Below are 25,636 nucleotides of genomic sequence, written 5' to 3'. Positions count from 1 at the left end.
CACCAGGGTCTGGATTTTTAGGTGCAATAGGAGTAGGTGAACAGGCTCTTTATTTAAGCAGCAAAATGATTGGTACCAAAAACTAGACAGATCTAGCAACATTCAGCTCTGAGTAGTTGTAGTTCGTTTGCTCTGGGTTACACTGAGACTTGGATTGCACTGGTATAACAGGAGCATCTATCCTAATGCTCCATTTGGGCATTAGCACTAGAGAAGTAGGGTCCAAAATGCCAGAATCCTGGTGCTGGATCTGAGTTTTTGCAGTGTTCTTGCTCTGAGGTCTGGTGGATTTGATTGGTGCAACTGGAAGATTTACACTTGTTCTATATTGTGACAGTATGGTGGGGGGAGGGATTCAGCAGAATCCAGCTTTTGCCTTCCCCCAAAGTTTTGCATCAAGGGACTCTGCTGCCAACACCGTCACTTTCCTGCTCCCTTGGCAGCTGGGGCGTAGGGGTACGGATGTAGGAGGTGCCTTGGGGGGGGGGGGTGTTGCCTTGTCTTTGGATCCTGGGGCGGAGCTGCTATAGAGGCTCGCCTGGATATTGGTCCCAGATTCATAAATAAATATAGCCAGGGTGGATTTTCCCCACTTCCCTCCCCAAAAAGAACCCACCCCAGTGAGGTCATTTCAATGAGAGTGAAGGAGGCGATCAGACAAGGTCGACTTTTCTGGAGGAGACACAGCCTGCGAGTGGAGCGTGGTGCTGAATTTAATCTGCGTTCCCGAGCCTCTGGGAGAGCGCGGGAGAGACACCGGAATACCGCTCCAGGCCAGGGAAAAGCGAGGAAGCCTTGACCGGGCTTGTCGGAAGCCCGACTCCTTCCCCGGGCGAGCCGAGCGGAGGCTGCTGGAGACATCGGAGCGTGACCACTGGGGTGGGATCGGAAGAGGCGGCGGTACCTTGGAGAGCTCCGAGCAAACCCCCTTGCCAGGCGCGCCCGAGGATTAGCCCAGCTGGCCGCAGCTGCGGCGGGCGGCGACTCGCCGGGCTCCAGCCCTCGGCCAACGGGAGGCTTCCTGTGTGCGAGGCTGCCTGGGGCTGGGGGTCTCCTGCCCGGTGGCGGAGGAGAGGCGCCTTTGCCTTGGGCATGCTCGGCCTCCCAGCTGCAGATCTGACGCTTCGCCGCTAAGGAGGAGGAAGAAAAGTTTGCGGGAACCCGAGGGGGGGGAGGCGCTGGAGAGAAGGCGGATGGTTTGTTTTCCGGGCTGAGCTGGAAGGAACGATGACCCAGCGAGGATGTGCACCAGCAGCCACACCATTGGGAGCCTCTTGGTGCTCTCCGTGCTGGAGATAGGGCTGGGGGTCTCCAGCGTGGCCGTGGGGGCGGTCAGTTTCAGCCTGGTCCTTGCGGAGCATAAGCCTCAGCTGGGAGACTCTTCTCCGGTATGGAGCGGGGTGTGTGTACGTTAGCCATTTCACTCTCTCTTTAACTCTGTGGTGATGATCCGTTTGTGTGAACAAGCCTCCTCATGCAACACCCCCCTTCCCCTACCCTATGCATGCCGGGCTGGAAGCCTCGCTCTATGCACTGGTCGTGCACATGGGTAGGATTTGCACTTTCAGAGGGGTGCCCCCCTTTGTTTTCTTCTTTTTTGTATGCAAATTACTGAACTTTCTCTGAACCCGCCCTCCCCCCGAACTCCGTGGACCCTTGTGTGATTCCAGTGATCAGAAGGTTGGGCCATAGCTTACAAATCTGAAACCGGGGGGGAGTTTTGCTTGTAAAGCCAAAAGGCCCCATCTGGCCCTGTCAATGGTCAGGAAGAGCTAAGGGCCCCTTTAGAATAATGGCCTTTGCGTTCCAGAGCTGCTGGGAAGCAAAATAAAAATAAAAATAAAATAGGAAAGAGTTCTTGGAGCCTTACAACAGTTTCTTAGGATCAGGGACAATCTGAGCTTCTAGGAAAAATTTAGACAGAAAAATAAAAAAATCTGGGTGAGCACAATTAACATCCAGCTGTGTTCCTCCAACCCCCCAGGCAGCCTTTTTATTGTAAGTTCTACCTCTCAGAACATGTTTGATATAGTTTCAGTTTGAGCCTTTTGTCTAGTAAGTGCCCACCTCCAAAAATAGTGTGATAACTGATGAAGCCAAAACTTGCAAACAAGGACTAGCCAGGGTAAACATAAGGGATCATGTTTAAACTCTAAAGGGCTATTTGATTATGATTAAACAACTATATTGCTAAAGGGATTGTTTACTTTTTACTTCATAAGAAACAGAAAACTCTCGATTACTCACCACTGATGAAGCTTCAGGTAATCTTTACCAGGTCTCTTCTACAAAAGGATTAATGTAATATTATCCTTGTTACTAATAATTATAAATAAATGTAGGCACATAGTGCTGTAAATATTCCTGATACTGTACAAATGTAGTGAGCCACAAGTCCTGCTCCAGACAGGATACAATCACAAGACAATACAACACACCCAATAGCAGGTAGGGAGTTACCAACAACAGTGCTGCTAAAGGGGGATTTCTTATTTAAAAAAATAAAAAGAGAGACAGTGGCAAGGGTTGCTCAAAGAGCTGCAATTAAGGAGAAATTTGAAGACAGAGGGGGAAGTCAATGGGAGTTGTGACATCAGTTTATATGGGGCCAGGATTTCATCCTCAAGTAATAAAAAATTACAATTGAAAATCATTTCACAACAATGTATATGCCTATAAACAGTCTTCTTTTAAATAGACTAGTTTTGCTCCTTTATAATATGCCTTTCAGCAAACTATTCTGCTTTCTTTAGTGGCTAAAGGATTGTATTTATATTGCTTTAATTGGAATGTAAAAGTAGAAATCTGGGCTGGCTCCTCCCCCTCAACTGCACCCCTTTAAAGCCCTCATTCCAAAGGGTCTGTAAAGATGGCTTATCCAGTCTGCTGAGGATTCCCAAACCTAGGGGATGTAGCTAGGCATAGAGGAAATGCTAGCAGTGTGGCAGATGAAATGGGAGTGGCCAGAGTGCCACTCCTCTCTGGAGATCCTTGACAGGTAGAACATCTATTTGCAGCCATTCTTAACTAGACGCAAACTAGAGGAGCTACTGGGGGCTTAGCCCTGGAGGCTGATCTGCCTTCTTGCCAGCTTCAGGACTGTGGTGCTCCAAAAGTGGTGTAGGGCCACCTATCCTCCCCTTGGGTCTCCTACTGAGCGTATCTTGGCTGGACCAGGCTCTCTGTATGTCACACAAAATAACTGTGTTCTGATTCAGTGCTCTGGAATCAAGATTTTCCCTTTGTGGGGAAGGTAAAAGGGAGAAGGAGAACTATTACTTTGAACCTCCACAGAGTAAACCGTTGGATATAAACTGAATAATGTCATGTATCCAGCAGTCATGTTACCTGACAGTGTAATGAAAGACCTTTGACCCAGTTCTGTCCTCACTTACATAGATGTAACTCAGCCAAGGCCCAGTGAAGATGCGGTTACTATGGAAACCTTAACTCTAGTGTTTGTGGATTTTAAATCTCAAACAATATCTGTATCTGTCTATCATGGTGTGTGAGATTTAAAATCCACAAACACCAGAATTAAGGTTTCCATAGTAACACTCATCTTGGTCAGCTTACATGAGAAACTGGGCCTCCGCTGAGTGACGCCTATGTAAGTGGGGTCAGAGCTGGATCAAAGGTCTTTCATGAACTTTTCAGGTAACATTACTACAGGAAACATCATATTCACACATGCATAATGTACACATATACATGCATGCAACTGCATGCAGCAGCAATCAAGATTAAAATGTATTATTATTGAAGTGACATCATTTCAATTATAGAATGTAATAATGTTGAGTCTGAAGCATATTAGTCTTAGTAACAGCTGTTTATGACCCCAATAGCAAGGTACTTAAGCATGTGCCTAACTTAAAGCATGTCAAGTAGCCCCACTGAGGTCAATAGGACTAGTCACATACTTACAGCTAAGCATGTGTTTAAGTGCTTTGCTCAAATGGGACCAGTGTGCTCTGCACTGTACAGCATCGAGCCCAAAGGTCCTGAATTTCTGGCAATGAAGTAAAAGAAAGATGTGAATGAGTCTGAATTAGGGTACTCATCTACTGGTATTTAAAATACATGGGAAAACATATTATAAATTTATAATTCCACCCACATAATTGCCCTGATCTCATGGTTTATGAAAGTGACCTCTATTCATAGATTCATAGATTCTAGGACTGGAAGGGACCTTGAGAGGTCATTGAGTCCAGTCCCCTGCCCTCATGGCAGGACCAAATACTGTCTAGACCATCCCTGATAGACATTTATCTAACCTACTCTTAAATATTTCCAGAGATGGAGATTCCACAACCTCCCTAGGCAGTTTATTCCAGCGTTTAACCACCCTGACAGTTAGGAACTTTTTCCTAATGTCCAACCTAAACCTCCCTTGCTGCAGTTTAAGCCCATTGCTTCTTGTTCTATCCTTAGAGGCTAAGGTGAACAAGTTTTCTGCCTCCTCCTGATGACACCCTTTTAGATACCTGAAAACTGCTATCATGTCCCCTCTCAGTCTTCTCTTTTCCAAACTAAACAAACCCAGTTCTTTCAGCCTTCCTTCATAGGTCATGTTCTCAAGAACTTTAATCATTCTTGTTGCTCTTCTGGTGGACCCTCTCCAATTTCTCCACATCTTTCTGAAATGCAGTGCCCAGAACTGGACACAATACTCCAGTTGAGGCCTAACCAGCACAGAGTAGAGCGTAAGAATGACTTCTCGTGTCTTGCTCACAACACACCTGTTAATGCATCCCAGAATCAAGTTTGCTTGTTTTGCACCAGCGTCACACTGTTCACTCATACTTAGCTTGTGGTCCACTATAACCCCTAGATCCCTTTCTGCCATACTCCTTCCTAGACAGTCTCTTCCCATTCTGTAGGTGTGAAACTGATTTTTCCTTTCTAAGTGGAGCACTTTGCATTTTGTCTTTGTTAAACTTCATCCTGTTTACCTCAGACCATTTCTCCAATTGTCCAGGTCATTTTGAATTAGGACCCTGTCCTCTAAAGCAGTTGCAATCCCTCCCAGTTTGGTATCATCTTGCAAACTTAATAAGCGTACTTTCTATGCCAATATCTAAGTCGTTGATGAAGATATTGAACAGAGCTGGTCCCGAAACAGACCCCTGCAGAACCCCACTTGTTATACCTTTCCAGCAGGATTGGGAACCATTAATAACTACTCTCTGAGTATGTTTAGCCGACCAGTTATACACCCACCCTTATAGTAGCCCCATCTAAATTGGGCTAGTTTATCAATAAGAATATCATGCGAGACTGTATTAAGATAAAGAAAATTGTAGAGAAAAAGATCCAAATAAAACAGCTCTATCTATGACTGATCATTCAATCTATCTAATTAATAGATGTTTATCTAATTATTTACTACACATACAATATATAATGTATCTGCTCTTTATAAATATATGGTGGCTGCAAGGTTATCAAATCCTCTACTACAGGTTGACATGCTATTGATTTCTGGATTTTTTTCCCTATTTGTTTTTCATGTCTTATCACAATTTATTCCACCTGCTATAGTTATTTTCTCCAATGAGTAGAATCATGCTGTGTTTCTGAATTCCACCACTTAAAATTCACTTGTCTGATTTACCATAGAAACAAATCAACCAATAGCATGAGCATGCTGAAACTACTCTCACACAAATGTAACAACCTAGTAGCATGCATGCAATGGCTGTTGCATCAAAAAAGAATAAACAAACAAAAACAAACAAATAAACAAAACCCACAATATTCTTTCAGAAAATATTCTGACATAATACAACCAAATGTTAAAAAGTTGTCAAATATACTATAATCCAAGAAGAAATGTTAAGTTGTGTGTGTATATAAAAATATATTTATAACTATAATTCACAAGTATATATGGGCCTGATTCTCATTCACATTGAGATGGTGTAAAGAGCTTTATTGTAAATGAGACTCAGTCCCAGCCCCTGCATCCCACCACCCCCCGCCACACACACACACACACACACACACACACACACACACACACACACACACACACAAGTCTTCTGTCAAATATGCCATTTATCTTCACTCATGTGAAGACACCTAATGATGCCCTTATGGCTACAACACTCAAGAATTATAGTTTTCCTCACTCATGAAGACAAATGTCAAAGATCTGTAAGTGTTATGTATTCTCAGAGTGTCAGTCAGTAGCTCTATAGAGACATAAGTAATCTTTCCATGTTTGTGATTATTGCACACCTAAGTCTTCCTTTTCAACAGGAACCTCCAGTGTGAACCATTATAATTGGCTATAAGAATTTGCTCCAGGGACTTTTTTATTTTCCTACGTTTTCAAAAAGCTGTTTAGTCAGTATGGAAATATCACAGAGTAAGGGATAAGTTTGGACTGCTAAAACAATGTTGGTGGTCTGTAATTTAAAAAAAAAAGAAAGTTTGCCAATTTTAGTTGTCAGTGCTGACTACTTGCCTAATTTATTCTGGAAAAGAATAGTCAAACTAAAGGGTTATTTCAAATGAACACTCAAACAGTTCACAGTGTTTTTAATGTGGGCAAATGGAGATGTGCTGCTACTTTATTTAAGCATATGCATTACATTTTCATAGATTCATAGTTTCCAAGGCCACAACTGTGATCATCTGATCTAACCTGCTGTAAACAAAGGCCATAGAACTTCCCCAATATAATTCCTAGAGCATATTTTTAAAAAAATCCAATTTTGATTTAAAAATTGCCTGTGATGGAGGATCTACCACAACCCTAGGTACATTGTTCAGTGGTTAATTATGCTCATTGTTAAAAATGTATATTTTGTTTCCGGTCTGAATTTGCTTATCCTTCAGCCCTTCATTCTGAATTTGTCTAGCCATCCTCCAGCCATTGGACCTTGTTGTACATTTGTCTGCTAGTTTGAAGAGCCCATTATTAAATATTTGTTCCCTATGTAGGTATTTATAAACTGTGATCAAGTCACTCTTTAACTTTCACTCTGTTAAGTGAAGTAGATCGAATTCCTTAAGTCTGTCACTACAGAGCATGTTTTCTCATTCTTATGGCTCTTCTCTGACCCCTTTCCAATCCTTCTTCAGAGCGCTCAACATCCTTCTTCAATTGTGGACACAAAAGTGCACACATTATTCCAGCAGCAGTTGTACCAGTGCAAAACACAGAGATAAAATAACCTCTCTATTCCTCGAGAGTCCCATTTATCACACTAGCCCTGTTGGCCATAGCATCACAGTAGGAGCTCATGTTCAGCTAATTATTCACCAAAGCCCCCAAATCTTCTTCACAGTCAATGATTTCCAGGACAGAGTCCCCCATCCTGTAAGTATTGCCTACATACTTTGTTCCTATATGTGTACATTTACATTTAGCCATATAAAAATGCATATTGTTTCCTTGTGCCCAGCTTACCAAGAGATCCAGATCAATCTGTATCAGTGATTTGATCACCTTATTATTTATGACACTTCCAATTTTAGTGTCATCTGCAAACTTTATCAATGATAACTTTATGTTTTCTTCCATTTCATTGATAAAAATGATAAATAGCTTAGGGTCAAGAACTGGTCCCTGCAGTACCCCACTAAAAATACACCTACTTGATGATGATTCCCAGTTCACAACTACATTTTGAGACCTATCAGTTAGCCAGTTTTTAATCCATGTAATATGTGCCATGTTAATTTTATATCATTGAAATTTTTTAATCAAAATGTTCTGTGGAATCAAGTTAAATGCTTTACAGAAGTCTAAGTATATGACATCAATGTTATTACCTTCATCAACCAAATTTTTAATCTCATCAGAAAAAGATATCAAGTTAGTTTGACAAGATCTAGTTTTCCATAATCCCATATTGACTGACATGGATTAATAAACCCTCCTTTAATTCTTTTTTAAGAGAATCCAGCATCAGCCATTCTAGCTTCTTGCCTGGGATTGATGACAGACTGACAAGCCTATAATTATGCAAGTCAGCCTATTTACCCTTTTTAATATTTGTACATTAGCTTTCTTCCAGTCTTCTGGAACTTCCCCAGTGTTCCTAGACTTATTGAAAAGCAACATTTTCATCAGACTAACCATGTTTTTGGCCTGCTCCTGTTGAAAAGAATGACAACACTTCCACTGAGCTCAATGGACGCAGGATCGAGTCCTTAAACTGAACAGAGAATTCTGAAGGGCAGATGCTCAGCTGGAGTAAATTGTTTATGAAGCCATTGGCTTTGATGGAGCAATGACAGTTTACACCAGCTGAGAATCTGCCCCTGAAGATATACCAGGTTTTCTTTTACATTCAAACCCTGCAGCAAGAATTTCCAGTAGACCATTCTCCTAGTCTGCAGGAAATTACATACACCATATACTCCAGTGGAACTTCAGCATCTATCTAAAATTTGGCACATGTTTAAGAACATTGCTGAATAGGGATGGACTTAAACACATGCTTAAATTCTTTGCTGATCTGAGGCCTTAGTTGATAAGCTAGAAATAATCTTCTGATTCTGTTTTTTTTTTTTTAAAGGAAAGAAAAAATTACACAAGAACACTTACATACTCTGAATGAAACATCTGATGTGAAACAATAATAATCATGGTATAAAGTGAAATTTATTCTGTCATTCTGCATTAAGGCATGATCCAAACCCTGTTGAAGTCAATGAGAATATTTCTATTGACTTCGATGAATTTTAGATCTAGGCGTTTAGGCCCCAGGCAAGCAGGGTGTTTATTTACTACTGTGTTGAAATTTGAATTATCATAATAATTTATTTCTTTTTTTTTATTTTTCTGATAGGGGAAGATTTTTAAGGACACAAATGGTATTTAGGCACCTAAGTCTGACTGAAAGGTAATGGGAATTAAATGCCTAACTACCAAATGTGCCTTTGAAAATCTACCCATCGTGTTCAATATGCTTTGCTGGGATCTTCTGAGAATGTCTTTTCTTTTCTATAGGTTTGGGTTGGGACAGGGGTTGTTTGTTTGTTTGTAATCTCCTGTTTTCTTATGACTGACCTTTTTTCAGTTTGGTCTGCCTCCCTGTTGGATTCTCTCTCTCTCTCTCTCTCTCTCTCTCTCTTCATGACCCACACTCTGAATGTTTACCCTTGCATTGCAATGTCACTCAAAACAGAAATGCCTAGTGATTTCAGACACTTTCTCTGGTCAGTGCACCCATTTGGAATTTCAGCTTCTTTCTCTCTTTTCTTCAATTAAATATCAGGATTTTCTTTATTTCATGTTAGTGAGTTCAGTTTTCTGGCTTTGCACATGACTTTCTACTTCAGACTGCTGGAGCTGATCAGGAAGTTTACAAAGCGATAGTTTCTGCTGCTTAAACTCTTTGGAGGCAGTATATAATAACAAAATCTCTTTTTTTCTTTGTGTTTTCTAAAACCGGACTTGTATTTGTATTTATAATTTTCATTTTCAGATACCTTCCAGTACAATGATAGAACAAGAAGCAATGGGCTTAAACTGCAGCAAGGGAGATTTAGGTTGGACATTAGGAAAAAAGTTCCTAACTGTCAGGGTAGTTAAACACTGGAATAGATTGCCTAGGGAAGTTGTGGAATCTCCATCTCTGGAGATATTTAAGAGTAGGTTAGATAAATGTCTATTAGGGATGATCTAGACAGTATTTGGTCCTGCCGTGAGGGCAGGGGACTGGACTCGATGACCTCTTGAGGTCCCTTCCATTCCTAGAGTCTATGAGAATAACTAAGTTAGAAGTATGGGCCTAAATAAAACATATTTTTGTGCTGCTTACTTTATCTTTCAGTTGTGGGGTAATCCTACAAAATGTTGGCTTTTCTGTGCAGAATCTAGCACAGATATGCAGAACCAGAGTGGGCTGGCTGGGGAGAGTGCTGTGGGGCTGGGGAGAGGCTAGAGCAGGCAGTTACATACTTCTCGGTCCCTCAGCAAGAGGAGGCTATGGAAGCAAACTACATTCCCAAAAGCAGCCCCTTCCATGCTGGAGCATAGCCAGTGGCTGTGAGCCCTGAAGGATGGGGTAAGAAACATCTACTATTACCAGCATGCTCAAATGCTATGGGATTTTGCAAAGGTATTGTAGGTGGGTGCGAGTCCCCTGGGACCCCTACAAAATTGGGGGCTGCTGGCCAGGGCAGTGTTAGACACATGCAACCCAGGCAATTACATCAGCTGTGAGGCATCCAGGGTGATTGACTCAGTTTCTTGTGAGAATGGGGCCCCAGAATCAAGGGCAGATGGCAATGGCAGAAGAATAGCTGGTGCAGCTGCTCAGGGGCTCATGCACTTGGAGGGTCCCTGCAGGCTAACGGCTGCTCAGCTGCACAACATATAACCTGCCCAGGCTGCTGCCATTGTTTCCAGCCTGTTGGAACCTCTAGGCACAGCAGTGCTCTGGCCCCCCACTGCCCACATCTGAATTTGCCCAGGGAGGGGGCCTCCAAAATGGTGGCTCTGCCGTGTATTCTGATTGGGACTGCCAATGGCAGAGCTTCCATTTTGGTTGCAGGCCCCTCCTTGTCTCCCTTTGCCTGGGCAAATTTAAATGCGGTCAGCAGGAACCAGCATGCTGCACTTCCTAGAGGCTCTAACTCTAGTTCTGGTGGCAGCAGCAGTGGTGGTTCACAGTTTTGGCTCCCTTGGGAGTAGTTGTGGCTTTAGTGGGAGCAGTGGCGATTGTTCTACTGGTAGTAGCACTGGTGCAGGATCCAGGCCAGAGAGAGCAGATGGCACAGCATGGACGTGGCAGACGGGACAATGGGGGAACAGAGTAGGGATGCAGAGGCAGGGACGAGTGGTGGGGGATGGGAGAAGTTAGAGTTTGTTTGAATGTGGGACATGTGATGGCATGTTTGGGCCCACAATAAAAACCTGGTGTGGGACCCACATTTTTGTTCCTCTGCCACTGGCACATGGGAGAAAGAGACAGGGGGCCCCGGACCAGGTGGCACTCAGTAAGCATTTGCTGACCTTGCTGACTGTTAAATCTGCCACTGGTGCTGATGGAAGATCCCTCCCTCAATGCCTGGCTACTCAGGTAGATATTTCCAGGCTGGTTCCTTTCACTTATCCCCATGACAGATTTTATACTTTTCCTTAGCTTGAGATGTATACATCTGAGCACGGAGTCATTTCATTTTTGTAAGGAGCTTAGGTATTATGGGGAAAGGCCATATATAAAACACTTTAGATTAAAAAAGGAGGTAGGCAGATAGAGGTCTATACTATCATTGCACCAATGCCCCTCTATGCATATTTCAACTTTAGAAACTTGAGTCCAATTGTCTGATATTGCCTTTGCCTCCGGGAGGATAAATTCTCTCTGCGTGGGTATGTATTGTTGTACAGCTCTAGTCAATGATCTTACTGTGCTTCCACTGCAGGGGGCAGTTCATTCTCTGCAAGTTGCAGTCTATGCTCTACAGGGCTCAATCAGTACCAGTACAGAGGGGTGAGTGGTGACGACACAATCCTCAGGCTAACTCCCGTTCCCTTGTGGGGCAAAGACATGTTTTGAATCCTTTGTAGTGAATCAGAGAGGACAGCAAGGTAAAATGGTCTGAAGTAGTTGAACGGAAAGTGCTGCATGGCTGCATCAGTCCCCTTATGGCTTATTATCACCTCTAGGAAATGTAATTATATCTAACCAGGACTTTTAACAATGGAGTGAATGAAGTGACAAGATGCTGACCTTGCTGGTCAGTGTAAACAAGAATGAATCATGCTCAGCATCAGTCAACTAGTTATGGGAAACCCTGCTCCCAGTAGCTCACTAGTTAAACATTCAGTTTAAGCAAGATTAAATAACTTAGTGAAGATGAAGTCTTAGAGGCCAGCAATGGACATATACAGTGTGGCAAGACAGAAAACATGGCTCATGTTGCATTTCAGCTGGCAGTATTGTGAAACCTAAGAGTTCAAAACTCAAATGACAAATCAAAAGAAACCCATTAGATTTATTTCCAATGTGAACTGCACACAAGCCCTGCTTTCAGTATACATGGCCCCATGTCTCCCATGTACATTACACTAACGTCAGTAATATTGAGTCCTCAAAAAACAACAGAAAATGTTTGGGAAAACACCATAATTCCAGGGTGGAGCACTGGTCAAATGTGTGTGCCTGGTTTGCCAATAAAACAGCACTGGACAGAGTCAACCACATAATCTCCCATGACTTCCCATTCTCTCCAAAGCTTTCTGGACTTTTTTGAGCTGGATGAGTCAACTGAGTTCTACAGGCTAGAGTAAGGTCCCTAAATCCCTCTACTCCCATTGTGCAGCAGATTTGCACCAGTTTCACTGGGTCAGGATGTGCCACCATCAGACAAAAATGGATGGACTTAGTCATACATTTTCATGGGATTTTAAGTTGCCTGAAACACTGGACCAAATTCATCCTGGGTGTAATTGACTTTCGTAAATAATCATTCTATTTACTGGACAATCCCTTTCTCTGAAATGTACTGAGCATGACGGACAACAATCCAAAAATACAATAATAATAATAATACTGTACACTCAGCAAGTGTTTTTCATCCCAGCATCAAAATATGCTTCGTGAACCTTAGCAAATGCAGCCTCACAGCATGTTTGTGGTATAGTCAGTAGACGTGGTGTGACCTGCCAAAGGTCACACTGGAAGTCTGTGGCAGTGCCAGGAATGGAACCAACAGCTCCTGTGTCCTGACCCAGTGCCTTAATCACAAAATACTCTTTACTCCATTCATGTTGATAAAACTCCTTGATATGGTAATAGAAACTAGTGCCTAGGCATCTTAGCACTACTTAATATCTTTTTAGAGAACAACACAAGGGCTAAGATAGACTTGCAGTGGTGGGTCATTCCTTAGTCATTGGACTGTTACTGAAAATGTACATTAACCTATTGGTTCAAAATGAGATGAGGGTACCATCACATGGTGGTTTGAGAAATAGCTTGATTTGTCTTGGAAGGACAATAAATCAATAGCAGATCTTTCCGATTAGTGGATTCCAGTCCACATGAGCAAAGTGAATCTGTAATTCTTCTGATACTCTCTTGGCAGAATGTAAGGCTGATGTTACATGTTCCAGGAGCAGAGATGTTGCTACATTTTGCATTAGCTGAAAGCAACAGAATGACTTTTGATTGTAACCTGAAGTAGAGGGAATTGTAATAGTTGAGTCATGATGGGTGGGATTTTCAAAAGTGCATAAGTATTGGCTTAAATCTGCTCCCTTTCAAGTCAATGTTGCAAAATTTTTGAAAAGTCCATCCAATCTGACCTATACTGTAAAATACACTGCTTTGAAAATACATGGAGTTTTGCTTTTTACATAGTTAAAATATGCTAGTTACATGTTGAAAATAACATTGATTATATTTTCCAGATCCTTTTTATAAGCTTGCTATAACCCATAAATGTTCTTTTTTCTATGCATTATTTTCCTTTTACTCCTGTTGAGTCACAATTAGAAGGAAACAACATTATTTAGTCTGCTTACATTATTTAGTCATCAAGTCTAGATGAATGAGATTTATTACAATATTTTGAACAACAAATTGTTTATATTTTCTGTCTGGATGCTGAGAATCACAAAACACCATATGTGAAAACTAGAGCTGTCAAGCAATTACAAAAATTCATTGCGATTAATCACATGATTAAAAAAATTAAGTACGATTAATTGCACTGTTAAAGAATAATAAAATACCATTTATTTAAATATTTTAGATGTTTTCTACATTTTCAAATATCTTGATTTCAATTACCACACAGAACACAAAGTGTACGGTGGTCACTTTATATTATTATTTTTATTACAAATATTTGCACTGTAAAAATAAAAAAGTCTTTTTCAATTCACCTAATACAAATAATGTAGTTCAACCTCTTTATGATGAAAGTGCAACTTAAAAGTGTAGAATTATGTAAATAAAAAAAACCCTGCATTAAAAAATAAAACAATGTAAAACTTTAAAGCTTACAAGTCCAATCAGTCCTACTTCTTGTTCGGCCAATTCCTCAGGCAAACAAGTTTGTTTACATTTACAGGAGATAATGCTGCTTGCTTCTTGTTTATAATGTCACTTGAAAGTGACAGTAGGTGTTTGCATGGCACTGTTGTAGTCGGCATTGCAAGATATTTACATGCCAGATATGCTAAAGATTCACATGTCCCTTTATGCTTCAGCCACTCTTGCAGAGGACATGCATCCATGCCAAAGATGGGTTCTGCTCGATAATGGTCCAAAGCAGTGTGGACCGACACATGTTCATTTTCATCATCTGAGTCAGATGCCACAAGCAGAAGGTTGATTTTCTCTTTTGATGGTTCAGTTCTATAGTTTCTGCATCAGAGCGTTGCTTTTTTAAGACTTCTGAAAGCATGCTCCACACCTCATCCCTCTCAGATTTTGGAAGGCACTTCAGATTCTTAAACCATAGGTCGAATGCTGTAGCTATCTTTAAAAATCTCACATCAGTACCTTCTTTGTGTTTTGTCAAATCTGCTGTGAAAGTGTTCTTAAAATGAGCAACATGTGCTGGGTCATCATCTGAGACTGCTATAATATGAAATATATGGCAGAATGCGGGTAAAACAGAGCAGGAGAATTACCATTCTTCCCCAAGAATTTCAGTCACAAATTTAATTAATGCTTTTTTTTAACGAGTGTCATCAGCATGGAAAGCATGTCCTCTGAAATGGTGGCCAAAGCATGGGGGAGCATATGAATGTTTAGCATAGCTGGCACATAAACACCTTGCAATGCCGGCCATGCAAATGCCTGTTCTCACTTTCAGGTGACATTGTAATTAAGAAGTGGGCAGCATTATCTCCTGCAAATTTAAACAAACTTGTTTGTCTTAACAATTGGTTGAACAAGAAGTAGGACCAAGTGGACTTGTAGGATCTAAAGTTTTACATTGTTTTATTTTTTGAGTGCAATTACATAACAAAAAAAAGTCTACATTAGTAAGTTATATTTTCATGATAAGGAGATTGCACTACGGTACTTGTATGAAATACTATTTCATTTGTTTAGCATTTTTGCAGTGCAAGTATTTGTAATAAAATAATATTATATAGTGAGCACTGTACACTTTGTATTCTGTGTGGTAATTGAAATCAATATATCTGAAAATGTAGAAAAATATCCAAACATATTTAATAAATTGCAATTAGTATTCTGTTGTTTAACAGTGTGATTAATCATGATTAATAGTTATCATTATTAATTTTTTTTAGTTAATCACGTGAGTTAACTGCAATTAATCAACAACCCTAGTGAAGTGAAAATATGAAATACAGTATGCCATAAACTGAAATTAATCTATAATGACAGAATTTTGAGTGAAATTCTAGAATCCCATGTAACGACTGAGTAAAAGAGCTTTATGCATGTATCCTGCTCAAGAGCTAGAAGTCTAAATTGTACCCCAACTCGAGAGGGAGACAGGCCTGGAGGGCCGTAGTGAATCATCTCAATATCCCAGCAATTGGTACCTCAGCCTACGGAGTGTAGTAACTTCTGCAGTCCCTCCAGCCATTGCATTCATGTAAACATAGATCCAATGGCCTGCTACTTGATCCACTCCAAATTTCCCCTTCATGCCAGCATATATGGACTGGCATGAAATCTATATATCCTGTGCTATGTATACTAGTGAATAACAAACAAAATCTAGCTATTACTACTGTATGCAACTGAGTCACTGCAAAAATTAAGGATCTTGATGTTTTGTGCTCATCTATGTGCAAACACCTAATAAAGACCTTTTTTCTTTTTGCTCCAACTGCGTATTGCAACCACTCATCAACTGAAATATTTAATATGCCAAACTTCTGTGAGGGAATAAGACATATATGATATAGTTTATACCTACCCTAAATATTAACATTATTTTTACTGACTGTGTAGGGGCCAGGTCTGTCTTGTGAGGTTTTCATCCCAGTGAAGGGCCAAATTAAGGTCTTCCATGGAAAACCTCACTGAAGTGCAAAAGCTGGGTGTAAAAGTCTATTGCTTTGAGCCTACGTAATTTCCTCCCAGGCTTTCTGTGATGTGGTAGGGTTAGTCTCAGTGAGCACAGAGAAGAGAGAATAGCCCTCTTATCCCATGGGTGTGTGGAAAGCCAAACAAATCTCCTAATGATGTTAGGAACTTGAAGAAGGCCCACTCCCTACATGACTACTTATCCCTCCTTACCCCGTGGCCCTGGTCAATTTAGCTCCCTATGGAACCATACTCCAACTGGTTACCTGGGCAAGCCTGAGTTAACATGCATTTGTAAAGGAGCAGGAGAAGCCATTCACAGAAAGCAAAAGGGGCACAGACAGAGCTCAAGTGGATTCATTCAAAAATAGGAACAAATTGTATTCACGGAACTTTGTTTGCCCAACCCAAGTCACCAGCATTGCCAGTTCAGCTCACTTATAAGCCCTAAATTTGCATAAAGGAAAAAAGAAAAAGCTCCTTCCTATGGTGTGTCAGACAGCTACATGTCTGAAATATGCATACTAAAACAGGCTATAAACACCTGTCACTGCATATTCATTTCAGCTATATCAAATGTTAGGCCCAGCTTTTGCAATCTAATTCACACAGGTGAACCTCTGCTCCTGTGCTGAGGCCCACTGACTTCAGTGATACCCCACATGGGCTCCCTGAGTGGTTCAATTTTCAGGATGAAGGGATAAATACTTTATATGTTTTTGGAAGTATCAGAATATCTGCTCCATATTGCTGATCACTGATTTGCCAAATTTAATTTCTGAGCAATACAAAGGTAAAAGAAGCATCTTACACTGGTAACATTTGTTTTTCATATTTTGTTTATCCTCATAGTTCAAAAACAGACATTTGATTTTTGCTATTTTTATGAGCAATCACCCAGATTGACATCTCATCCTGGTTTCTTCCTGGATAAATGTATTTACGGCTGAGTTATAACTTCCTGAAACATAAAGTTTGTAATAAAAACACTGACTATGGTAACAACTGTATAATTTTCTGTTGTGGTCCCCACTTCAATAACAGAGCAAAGTTTAATCTAGTGCTCAAGACCTTAGACTATGAAATAACTGATATTTTTTTTCCTTGCAGTTTCTGCTTTGTGGCATATGTGGAATATTGTGTGCCAAAAAAAAATCTGGACTTGTCGTAAGTTTTTGCACTGCATGCATTATGCATAAGTACTTGAAATGTAAACAGCTGTAACTTGAACTCTTCACCATGGAATCATCATCCTTCATTTCCAAAATGTTGCTGATAAACAAAATTCAATGAAAAGTAAACACAGGCTGTCAAAGGAAAACATTCATCCCTTTGGTTAGCACGGCAAAGGGAGGACATTTTAAAATCGTCTATACAACTCATGTTTAAAAATGTAGCCCCTGTAGTTATCCTTGTCTCGATTAAGAGCCTGATCCAAGTCCCATTAAGATCAGTTGAATGATTCCAAATTATTTCAGTGGAAGTTGGATTGGGGCCTTTCTGACCAGGATGCCAGTCCTGCAAAGTAATATGTGTGTACAGGCTTGGGCCCCAGGGCTGCTGTCCCAAATTGATCCCAGAAATTTTAGATGTTCATTGTTTTAAATTTCAAACTGAGTCATGAATAAACCAGTTCTAAAATAATTACAGATGTTTTCTGTTTCATATAAGAATCTGAAGTATAATCATCTTTCTGACTGCAGACAGATGGTATAATTGCTACAAAAGCAACTACAGAAATATTTTTATCTGTTAAAAATATGATCCTATTATAAAGCCCAGTGTTAAAGCTTTTTTATTGTTTAAGTTTATTTCAGTATTAAAACTGGCTTTAGTTTTCTATAGGCCTGACTTTTCTCTTATGTACACAAGAGTGAATTGGGACTAACTCCATGGATGTCCATGGAGCTATGCTCATGTAAATCTAGCATAAGTGAAAGAAGAATCACTCTCTCTAAGGTTACTTTTGAGAGTCAGTGAACTATTCAATTTTCTATAAGAGTGACTGTCACTTTTTTTTTTTAAATTCTAAGGACTACTTCATTTTGTGGAGCATCCCAACCATGCCTGATCTTTATAGCCCCCGGTTCTTTCATCAGTTCTGTTGGTCTCATAGACCACAAGAAATAATCCCTTAGTGGTGGACCATGAACAATAGTTTGAGAACTATGTTCTTGTTAAAATTATCATCCTGTTGGCATGCAGCAGTGGTCCACTGGGTACTGGTGGTCCATGGAGCAGTCCCAGGTACTCCACAAAGTTGCTTTCATGATTGTGGTAAAATATCTTTGTCTTCAAGGAGTGATACTTCCTGCTACTTGTAGCCCAGTTTAGATATTTCTGGTACCCCTAGAAGATCTTTCTGACTAGCTAACCTTAAAAAGTATCATCTCGCTGCACCCTGTATAGCTGCTTCAGGTTTTTCTTTGTCACTTTTTTCACTTGTTTAAATTCAACCATGATTAAATTTGCAGATTGCACAAAAGCTGCAGGAGGAGAAAACAAGGAGGCCAGGACCAAACTGCAAAAATTGACCTGAAGAGATTAGAACAGGAGGGGTGGGTTGGGGGCACAGACAAGTAGGAGAGATTCAGTAACAATACCACTAAAGCACTGCACTCAAGTGGAGGACATAAATGGCACAGATATGGAGTCTGATTCTGATCTCACTATACTTTACAGCTGTAACTAAGATCAAAATCAGCCCTTTGAAGTTTAGTTTAGAGTTTTGAATATAGAACTGGAAGGAAATCAGGAGGCCTGAATCCTAGTCCAGTTCTTCCATTGATCTGCCATCACCTTGAGGAAGTCATATTATCTTGCTGTGCCTCATCTCTAAAATATGGCTAATACTTACTTCCTAGACACAATAGTTATGAGAGTTAGTAATTAATGTTTGTAAAGTGTTTTAAATTCCATGTGCTATAGAAGTGCTAAGTATTATTATTATAGTCAGGTTAACTTTCAATCTGAGTGAACTTGTCTGCGATGGTAATCTCTAAATAATGGCACTATGACATTGCCTCTCTTCTCTCTCCTAACAGATGATCCTTTTTTCAGCCTGTTGCATCTGCGGACTAATTGGAGGAATATTAAATTTTCAGTTCCTTCGTGCTCTGACAAAGAAGTCCTCCACGCTTTATTCTTTGCATCTTACTTCCATGTCTCTTGCATGCATTGGAATTGGAGGTTGCACACTTTCTTCCTGGCTCACTTGCCGGCTAGCCAGCTATGAACAAAGGAGAATGTTCTCCGAAAGGGAGCATTCACTGCATCATTCCCACGAAATGGCAGAGAAAGTGAGTTGGGTGCTTTTCCTTATTTGGTCTGCTTTTCCTACAAAGCAATTGTATGTGTTAACATATGCAGTTATATAGTGTTGTAGCTATGTTGGTCTCAGGATAATAGAGAGACAAAATGGGTGAGGTAATTTCTTTTATGAAGTTGGTCCAATAAAAGGTACTACCTCACCCACCTTGTCTCTCTAACATATGTAATAATTGGCAGTAAGTGAACTCAATTTTAAACTACAGATAAAGAAGAGCTTCTGGGAAATAAAATGTTCCCATTCTGTATAAGCTTTATTCTGTTGCAGTATATGTAATTATTTTTAGGTGGTGCATCCTTTGCAGTACATCCATTTCAGTGACATACATCCATTTTCAACATAGTTCCATTGTATAGCTTTTAAAGGCTAGCTTCTAAAGATAGCACCTCATAAATAATTGAAAATCTTAGTTATATGAATTATCATGTATTGTACTGGGGGAAAAGTACAGAATGCTTTCTGCACCTACATCATTTCATGTTTCCAGGATTTAATCAATTCGTTCCTCTCCCTTCATATTCAGTTTAAAAAGCAGGCCATGTAACCACAAAGGCCACAGTTTTCAAACCTGAATTACTAAAGTTAAGACCTAAATCCATATTTAGACACTTAAATAAAAGTAATCCCATTTTCAGAGATACTGAGCACTTACAGCTTCCACTGGTTAAAAGGATGGTTTTTTTTTAATTAGGTGCCTAAACAGGGATTTATGTGCTTTAAATTTAAGGTTAGACAAAAGGAATATAGGTTCTTAAAGCCATCTACTTGGTGTAAGGATATGATTCTTGCCCTGGGAGTGAAATATTCATTTTGATCCTGGGGCTTCTATAAGGGCAGGAAGTCCTATTCCTTTCATTCAAGAGGTATGGTGTTTATAGAGCCAAGGATCAGAAGTCAGGAACATCGGTTCTATGCATGCCTTTACAACTGGCTCACCGGGCGACCCTGCACAAATCTGCTCTGTGCCTGTTCACCTGCCTGTATTATATATATCACCTCCCACAAAGGTACATTAATTCATATATGTAAAGCTTTGAGAGATTCTTAGATAAAATGTGATGTAACAGTAACAAATATAATAAGGGAAAGTGACTACTTTGCAGTCTGATCACTTATCACTACTTTCTTAACTAAGATTAGATTCCATGCAGAACTATAGCTGGGACTCGTATAAAAATGTTAAGGAAGTATTGCTACATTTTAAAAAATTTGGCACAATTATATATTGCTTTAATATGACTAAACTTCATTATTTCTTTTAAATTCTGTATGTAACACAGTCAAATGCACCTTCTAAATGTCCCAATAATAATAATGATAATCTCTACTGCAGTACTTTCTTATATGATAATACAACATAATTTGATTCATACAGTATCTTTCATACGCACTCTTTCACAAAATCTTTACAGAGTTAAATAGTGTAGGTGCTACATTAAAATAACATATAGAGAATAAATTAAAGAGGGAGAAAAGATACATTTCCAGACGAAATTTGAAACAAGACAAAGTCAACAAGGTAGATACAGGAAAACTGTTCTAGGTGGTAGGAGCTGCAAAGGAGAAGGCTCTTGCATCAACAGTGAGAAGAGGACAGAGAGGAGGCCTTATGCAAGATAAGAACAGGGAGAGCAGTAGAGAAAGACCATGCCTGAAAGGACAAATATTTCAAAGTACATTAAGCCCAGGGCATGTCTTTTAAAACAATGGAAGGCAATTTAAAAATTAATAATAAATTAGGCCCTAATCAAACAAGTTTAAAGTGTTTTATATACAATAATATTTTGTATATTTTATACTGATACAGTAATATAGACATGTACCATATGTGCATATGTTTGTGCTATATTTATTGTATAATTGTTATATTTATATTAGAGATTGAGGGGTATTGAAATAATCGACCTGCCCAGCTGCCCGGTGATTCCCCCGACACCAGAGTTACCTCAAAGGTATGCTGAACTCTAGGCAGCTACCATGTTGTGTCATGTCACTTCAGAAAGTCCCACCTCTAAGAGGAAGGCATAGTTTCAGCTAATCAATCTTGGCTGATGCTGTGATGCCACTCGCAGACATACTGCATTCAGGAAAGGAACTAACAGTCAGTGAAATAATTCTACATGGTGGAGTGCTGTGATTTGGAAGTAAGTCAAGTATTTAAAATATTCACTCTAGCTGTAGACATCCTAACAATTTTGTTTTGATGTACCCACCGTCAGTTCACACCACTTCTAATTTATATGCTTCTTCATGTCTTAAATCCAACACCGCTTTTAAACTTAACTACAGTTTTATTGGTTAGAATAGAAATGTCAGGAAAATAATGATTGTGAATATTTCATTCTGAAATTATAAGTACACTAAAATAGCAAATGCTGGCAATAAATTAAAGTGATAGAAATGGGAAACAGAGACTTTCAGTTCGTGGTCACTAGCTTACGCGTAACCCAGCTGACAGAACATTATTATTATCTAGAGCAGTGATACTCATGCCTCAGTGGTTCAGAAGCCAAATTAGTGATCAGCATTATTCAAAAGAACCACAATAGTGTGAATTCATTATTTCATTTACTATAGTACTATATATGCATATTTGAACAGTTTGACGAGGAAATATTTAGTTTATATTATTCTCACAGCAAAACAACTGCCCATTTATTATGTTATCAACTACAATTGGTTAATAACCTAGTAAAAGCATCCTGATTAGATAATAACTTAAATTGGTTAATAATAAATTCACACTGTGTTTTAATAGCATGTACTGCAAAGGACACATTAAGGAGCCACTTGCAGCTCTGGTGCCTCAGTCTGAGTATCACTGATCTAGAGGTTGATTGATGGCTTATGTGGAATGGCTTTGGTGACCTCAACAGACCAGTATCTACATCACAATAACCACATCCAGAGCTCGCATTAACTGGTACCCTTTTGGACATCTCAGCAGAGAGGCCAAGGTCTCAATGGACATGGAGACTTACCATTTCATTCCTGGTTAGATTGCCCTCTGGGTCTGAGTGGAAGCACATTGGCAGGACAGTGTGAGGAAGCTTGCACTGCTGCCATCTGTAATATGTATCTGTTCTGTCGATAAAGAATGCCCATCTCTAGGGCAGTCACTCTAGCAACATTCGTAAGAACTCAACTCACATGAAAAACAAAAGTGATTTTTCTTTTATAATGTGATTTTTTTTTAAAGATAAAGGTTCTCTGAATGTTGGCATTCAGGGCTTGTTAAATATTTACTAGACCACTAGTTAAATACTTTTTCAAGATCAATAAAATAATTTTAATTTTAATCTGTCCTTTTTTATTCTTGTTACAGGAAATGACAGACAATATGAGCAATGGAGGACCACAGCTGATTTATAATGGAAGAGTGTACGAAAAGATTTAAAAAGTTCAAGGAAAAAATATTTTTACGATTTTCTTCAGGACAAACAAGCAGACACCAAGAGACTGAGATGAAATGGAAACAGTCTTGGCTTTTATTGCTAGAATTTCACAACTGCAGAACAGCACAGTTGCATTTCCCTTTAGAAATATATCTAAAATTTCTCTCCCAAGGATTCTGTGGATATATCGTATTTATTCACTCCACCTCTATTCCTTTTTTCTTTTTGTCTGAATAACTTTCCAGAATTATTATAGCACTTGAAATAGACTTTTCAGACTCTTTTTCTCATGAAGACTTTTTTAAAAAGTCCCGTTTAAATGGAGAGGGTTTAACCAGTAGATCATACAGTGGAGTCTGTGCAAATTATACTTGTTAAAAGCTTGCATTACACATGCAGAGTCCAAATGAGTGAAAGATGAGAGCGCTGAAAACAACACTGATGTCTTTGTTTTGAAAGACAGAATGCTTTAAGAATTCCATAAATCAAAACCTCAACAATGCCTTGTTGTAAAGAAATTGTAAATATTTCCAGTTTGTGAATGAAGTATATTTCGTAATTTGTACATAATAGATGACAAATAAAATGAAATCTAAAACTGAAAATAATTCATTTTTGCTCATTAGAAAGATCTGTGAAACTGGATCATTGTATTTGCATATTTGCACAAAATATTAGAACGTCTTTAATAGAGGGTGGAGCAAACTGGAAGATGGTGAGGGTGAAATGGTGGAATGGCAGAGGCAGAACTGCATCTTGGCAATTCTGCATGCTTATAATTGCCCCTGGAGGCTATTGAAGCAATGGTACATCTCAAGGCAGCACTCAGCACTAACCTAGTATGTTTCTGGGATCAAACAGGTTCTCACAGACCCTTAATAGGGGAGGCATAATCTGCACCATAGCATATGTAATAGGTGTACATATACGGCAAGCAGGAAAATATATACAACATATTTTATAATATACATGAACATAGACTCATAGACTTTAAGGTCACAAGGGACCATTATGATCATCTAGTCTGACCTGCACAATGGGGGCCACAGAATCTCACCCACCCACTCCTGTAACAAACCCCTAACCTATGTCTGAGTTACTGAAGTCCTCAAATTGTGGTTTGAAAACCTCAAGCTGGAATATACATATATACACACTTGTATACTACACATAGACAATGCATGATCATGTGAGGGTGTTGTAAAAATCTTCAGCAAGAGTTTGATATGGTACATTTATGAGTGGTGACAAAATGCAAGTGAGTTATGTTGGGCTTCCCAAATGATGGCAGATGGAATTTTTATCCCACTCCAGAGCATATACTGTAAGTATTGTGTGTATTGCAGAAAATGAATTAAGGAATGTGTTAAGAGTTTTTAGAAATTTTATTCATGCTATTTAAAAAAAAAAAAGCCCTCCATTATAAAGCCAGGTGCTTTAGTTACCTTGAGTGCAGATATAAAAGGCTCAAAGGAAGCCATAAAAACCTCTGAAATGATGTAATATAGATTTCTTTTACACATAAAAATGTCACAGCCTTGAAGTATCTTAGCTTGGGATATTCTAGGGCTACATGGGAGATCTGCATCATGTTAGAAAGTTGGGAACTGCCCCTTCCCCATGATATAAAGCTCCCATTTCTAGTCCTACATTGTTGAGTTATACTGGACTTTAACGTCAGAGTGCAAAGCACTGAGCACACTATGGATCTGTTGTGGTGAACCATAGATCTGCTCTAAGGCCTCAGTCCTGCAAGCCTTTGTATGCATGTGTAAATGCATATGAATAGCCCCATTAAAGTCAGCAGGACCATTCATGTGCATAAAATGAAGCACCTGAACACATTTTTGCAGAGTCAGTGCCTAAATGGGCATCTCAGGAGCATCTCAGTGCAAAGGAATCCCTGGCAGGTGTAGAACCAGAATAGATGGCTCTGCAGAACTCCCGCTGCACCCAGTATAAGGAAAGTTACTGGGGCATGGTAGGAGGGAGATGGAGTATAATAGAGGAGCCTCCAGAACAGGGTAGCCAACCTTGTAATTGCACAAAACTGAACACCCTTGTCCCGCTCCTTCTCTGAGTCCGCTCCCCCCCACCGCCTTGCTTTCACTGGTCTAGGGCAGGGAGTTGGGATGCGGGAGGGGGTGAGGGCTCCAGACGGGTGTGGGCTCTGGGGTGGGGCCAGAAATGAGGAGTTCAGGGTGCGGGAGTGGGCTTCAGGCTGGGGCTGGGGCAGTGGCTTGGGGTGTGGGAAGAGTTTTGGGGTGTGGGCTCTGCGAGGGAGTTTGGGTTTGGGAGGGAGCTCAGGGCTAGGGCAGGGGGCTGAGGTGCAGGTGGGGGTGCAAGGTCCTGGAGGGAGTTTGGGTGCAGGGTGCGGGCTCTGGTGGGGTGGCTCTTAACTCAAGCGGCTCCCAGGCAGCAGTGCAATGGGGCTAAGGTTCCTGGCCAATGGAAGCTGTGGAGGCAGTGCTCGGGGCGGGGGCAGCATACGGAGCTTCCCTGATTGCACCTGCACATAGGGGCCACAGGGACATGACAGACATTTCTGGGAGCTACGCGGAGCCAGGGCAGGCAGATAGCCTGCCTTAGCCCTGCTGCACTGCCGACTGGATTTTTAATTGTCCAGTAAGTGGTACTGACCAGAGCTGCCAGGGTCCCTTTTCAATCGGGCATTCTGGTCAAAAACTGGACATCTGGCAACCCTACTCCAGAATCCAGATCAGAACTCTGTGGTGTAGGCTTGTGTCTAGTTATTACATTTGGGATGACTGCATTACTTAGGGGCAGCAAGTTCCTGAACTTTTTAAGTATCAGAGAGGTAGCTGTGTTAGTCTGGATCTGTAAAAGCAGCAAAGAATCCTGTGGCGCCTTATAGACTAACAGACGTTTTGGAGCATGAGCATTCATGGGTGAATACCCAC

The 25,636-nt window shown here is 40.3% G+C and overlaps 1 protein-coding gene across 5 annotated transcripts; it reads left to right on the top strand.

The window, feature by feature from the left end:
- The first annotated feature begins 538 nt into the window (after positions 1 to 538).
- On the top strand, positions 539 to 23,248 carry TMEM196 (transmembrane protein 196). 5 transcript variants are annotated; one of them, XM_030550724.1, is made up of 5 exons: positions 539 to 1,388; positions 17,103 to 17,159; positions 19,037 to 19,291; positions 21,199 to 21,272; positions 22,646 to 22,729. In XM_030550724.1, the coding sequence occupies exons 1-5, from the start codon at positions 1,242 to 1,244 to the stop codon at positions 22,650 to 22,652; spliced, it is 540 nt and encodes a 179-aa protein (XP_030406584.1). In that variant the 5' UTR covers positions 539 to 1,241; the 3' UTR covers positions 22,653 to 22,729. The 5 variants fall into 5 exon arrangements, with proteins under 5 accessions (XP_030406584.1, XP_030406582.1, XP_030406581.1 ...); XM_030550722.1 differs by having other exon boundaries at positions 539 to 1,400; XM_030550721.1 differs by having other exon boundaries at positions 539 to 1,406.
- Positions 23,249 to 25,636: the final 2,388 nt, after the last annotated feature.

This window comes from Gopherus evgoodei, chromosome 2, assembly GCF_007399415.2.
Source record: "Gopherus evgoodei ecotype Sinaloan lineage chromosome 2, rGopEvg1_v1.p, whole genome shotgun sequence".
NCBI classification, from domain to species: Eukaryota; Metazoa; Chordata; order Testudines; family Testudinidae; genus Gopherus; species Gopherus evgoodei.
This window is presented reverse-complemented; position numbering and strand designations above follow the sequence as displayed.

What these genes read in the sequence shown, in the direction of transcription:
- TMEM196 (XM_030550721.1), top strand. Translation starts at nt 1,242, where the DNA reads ATGTGCACCAGCAGCCACACCATTGGGAGCCTCTTGGTGCTCTCCGTG. An exon ending in CGGTATGGAGCGGGGTGTGT is followed by an intron (nt 1,407 to 17,102) that starts GTACGTTAGCCA and finishes TTTTCCTTGCAG; the next exon opens with TTTCTGCTTTGTGGCATATG. An exon ending in CCCACGAAATGGCAGAGAAA is followed by an intron (nt 19,292 to 21,198) that starts GTGAGTTGGGTG and finishes TATTTATATTAG; the next exon opens with AGATTGAGGGGTATTGAAAT.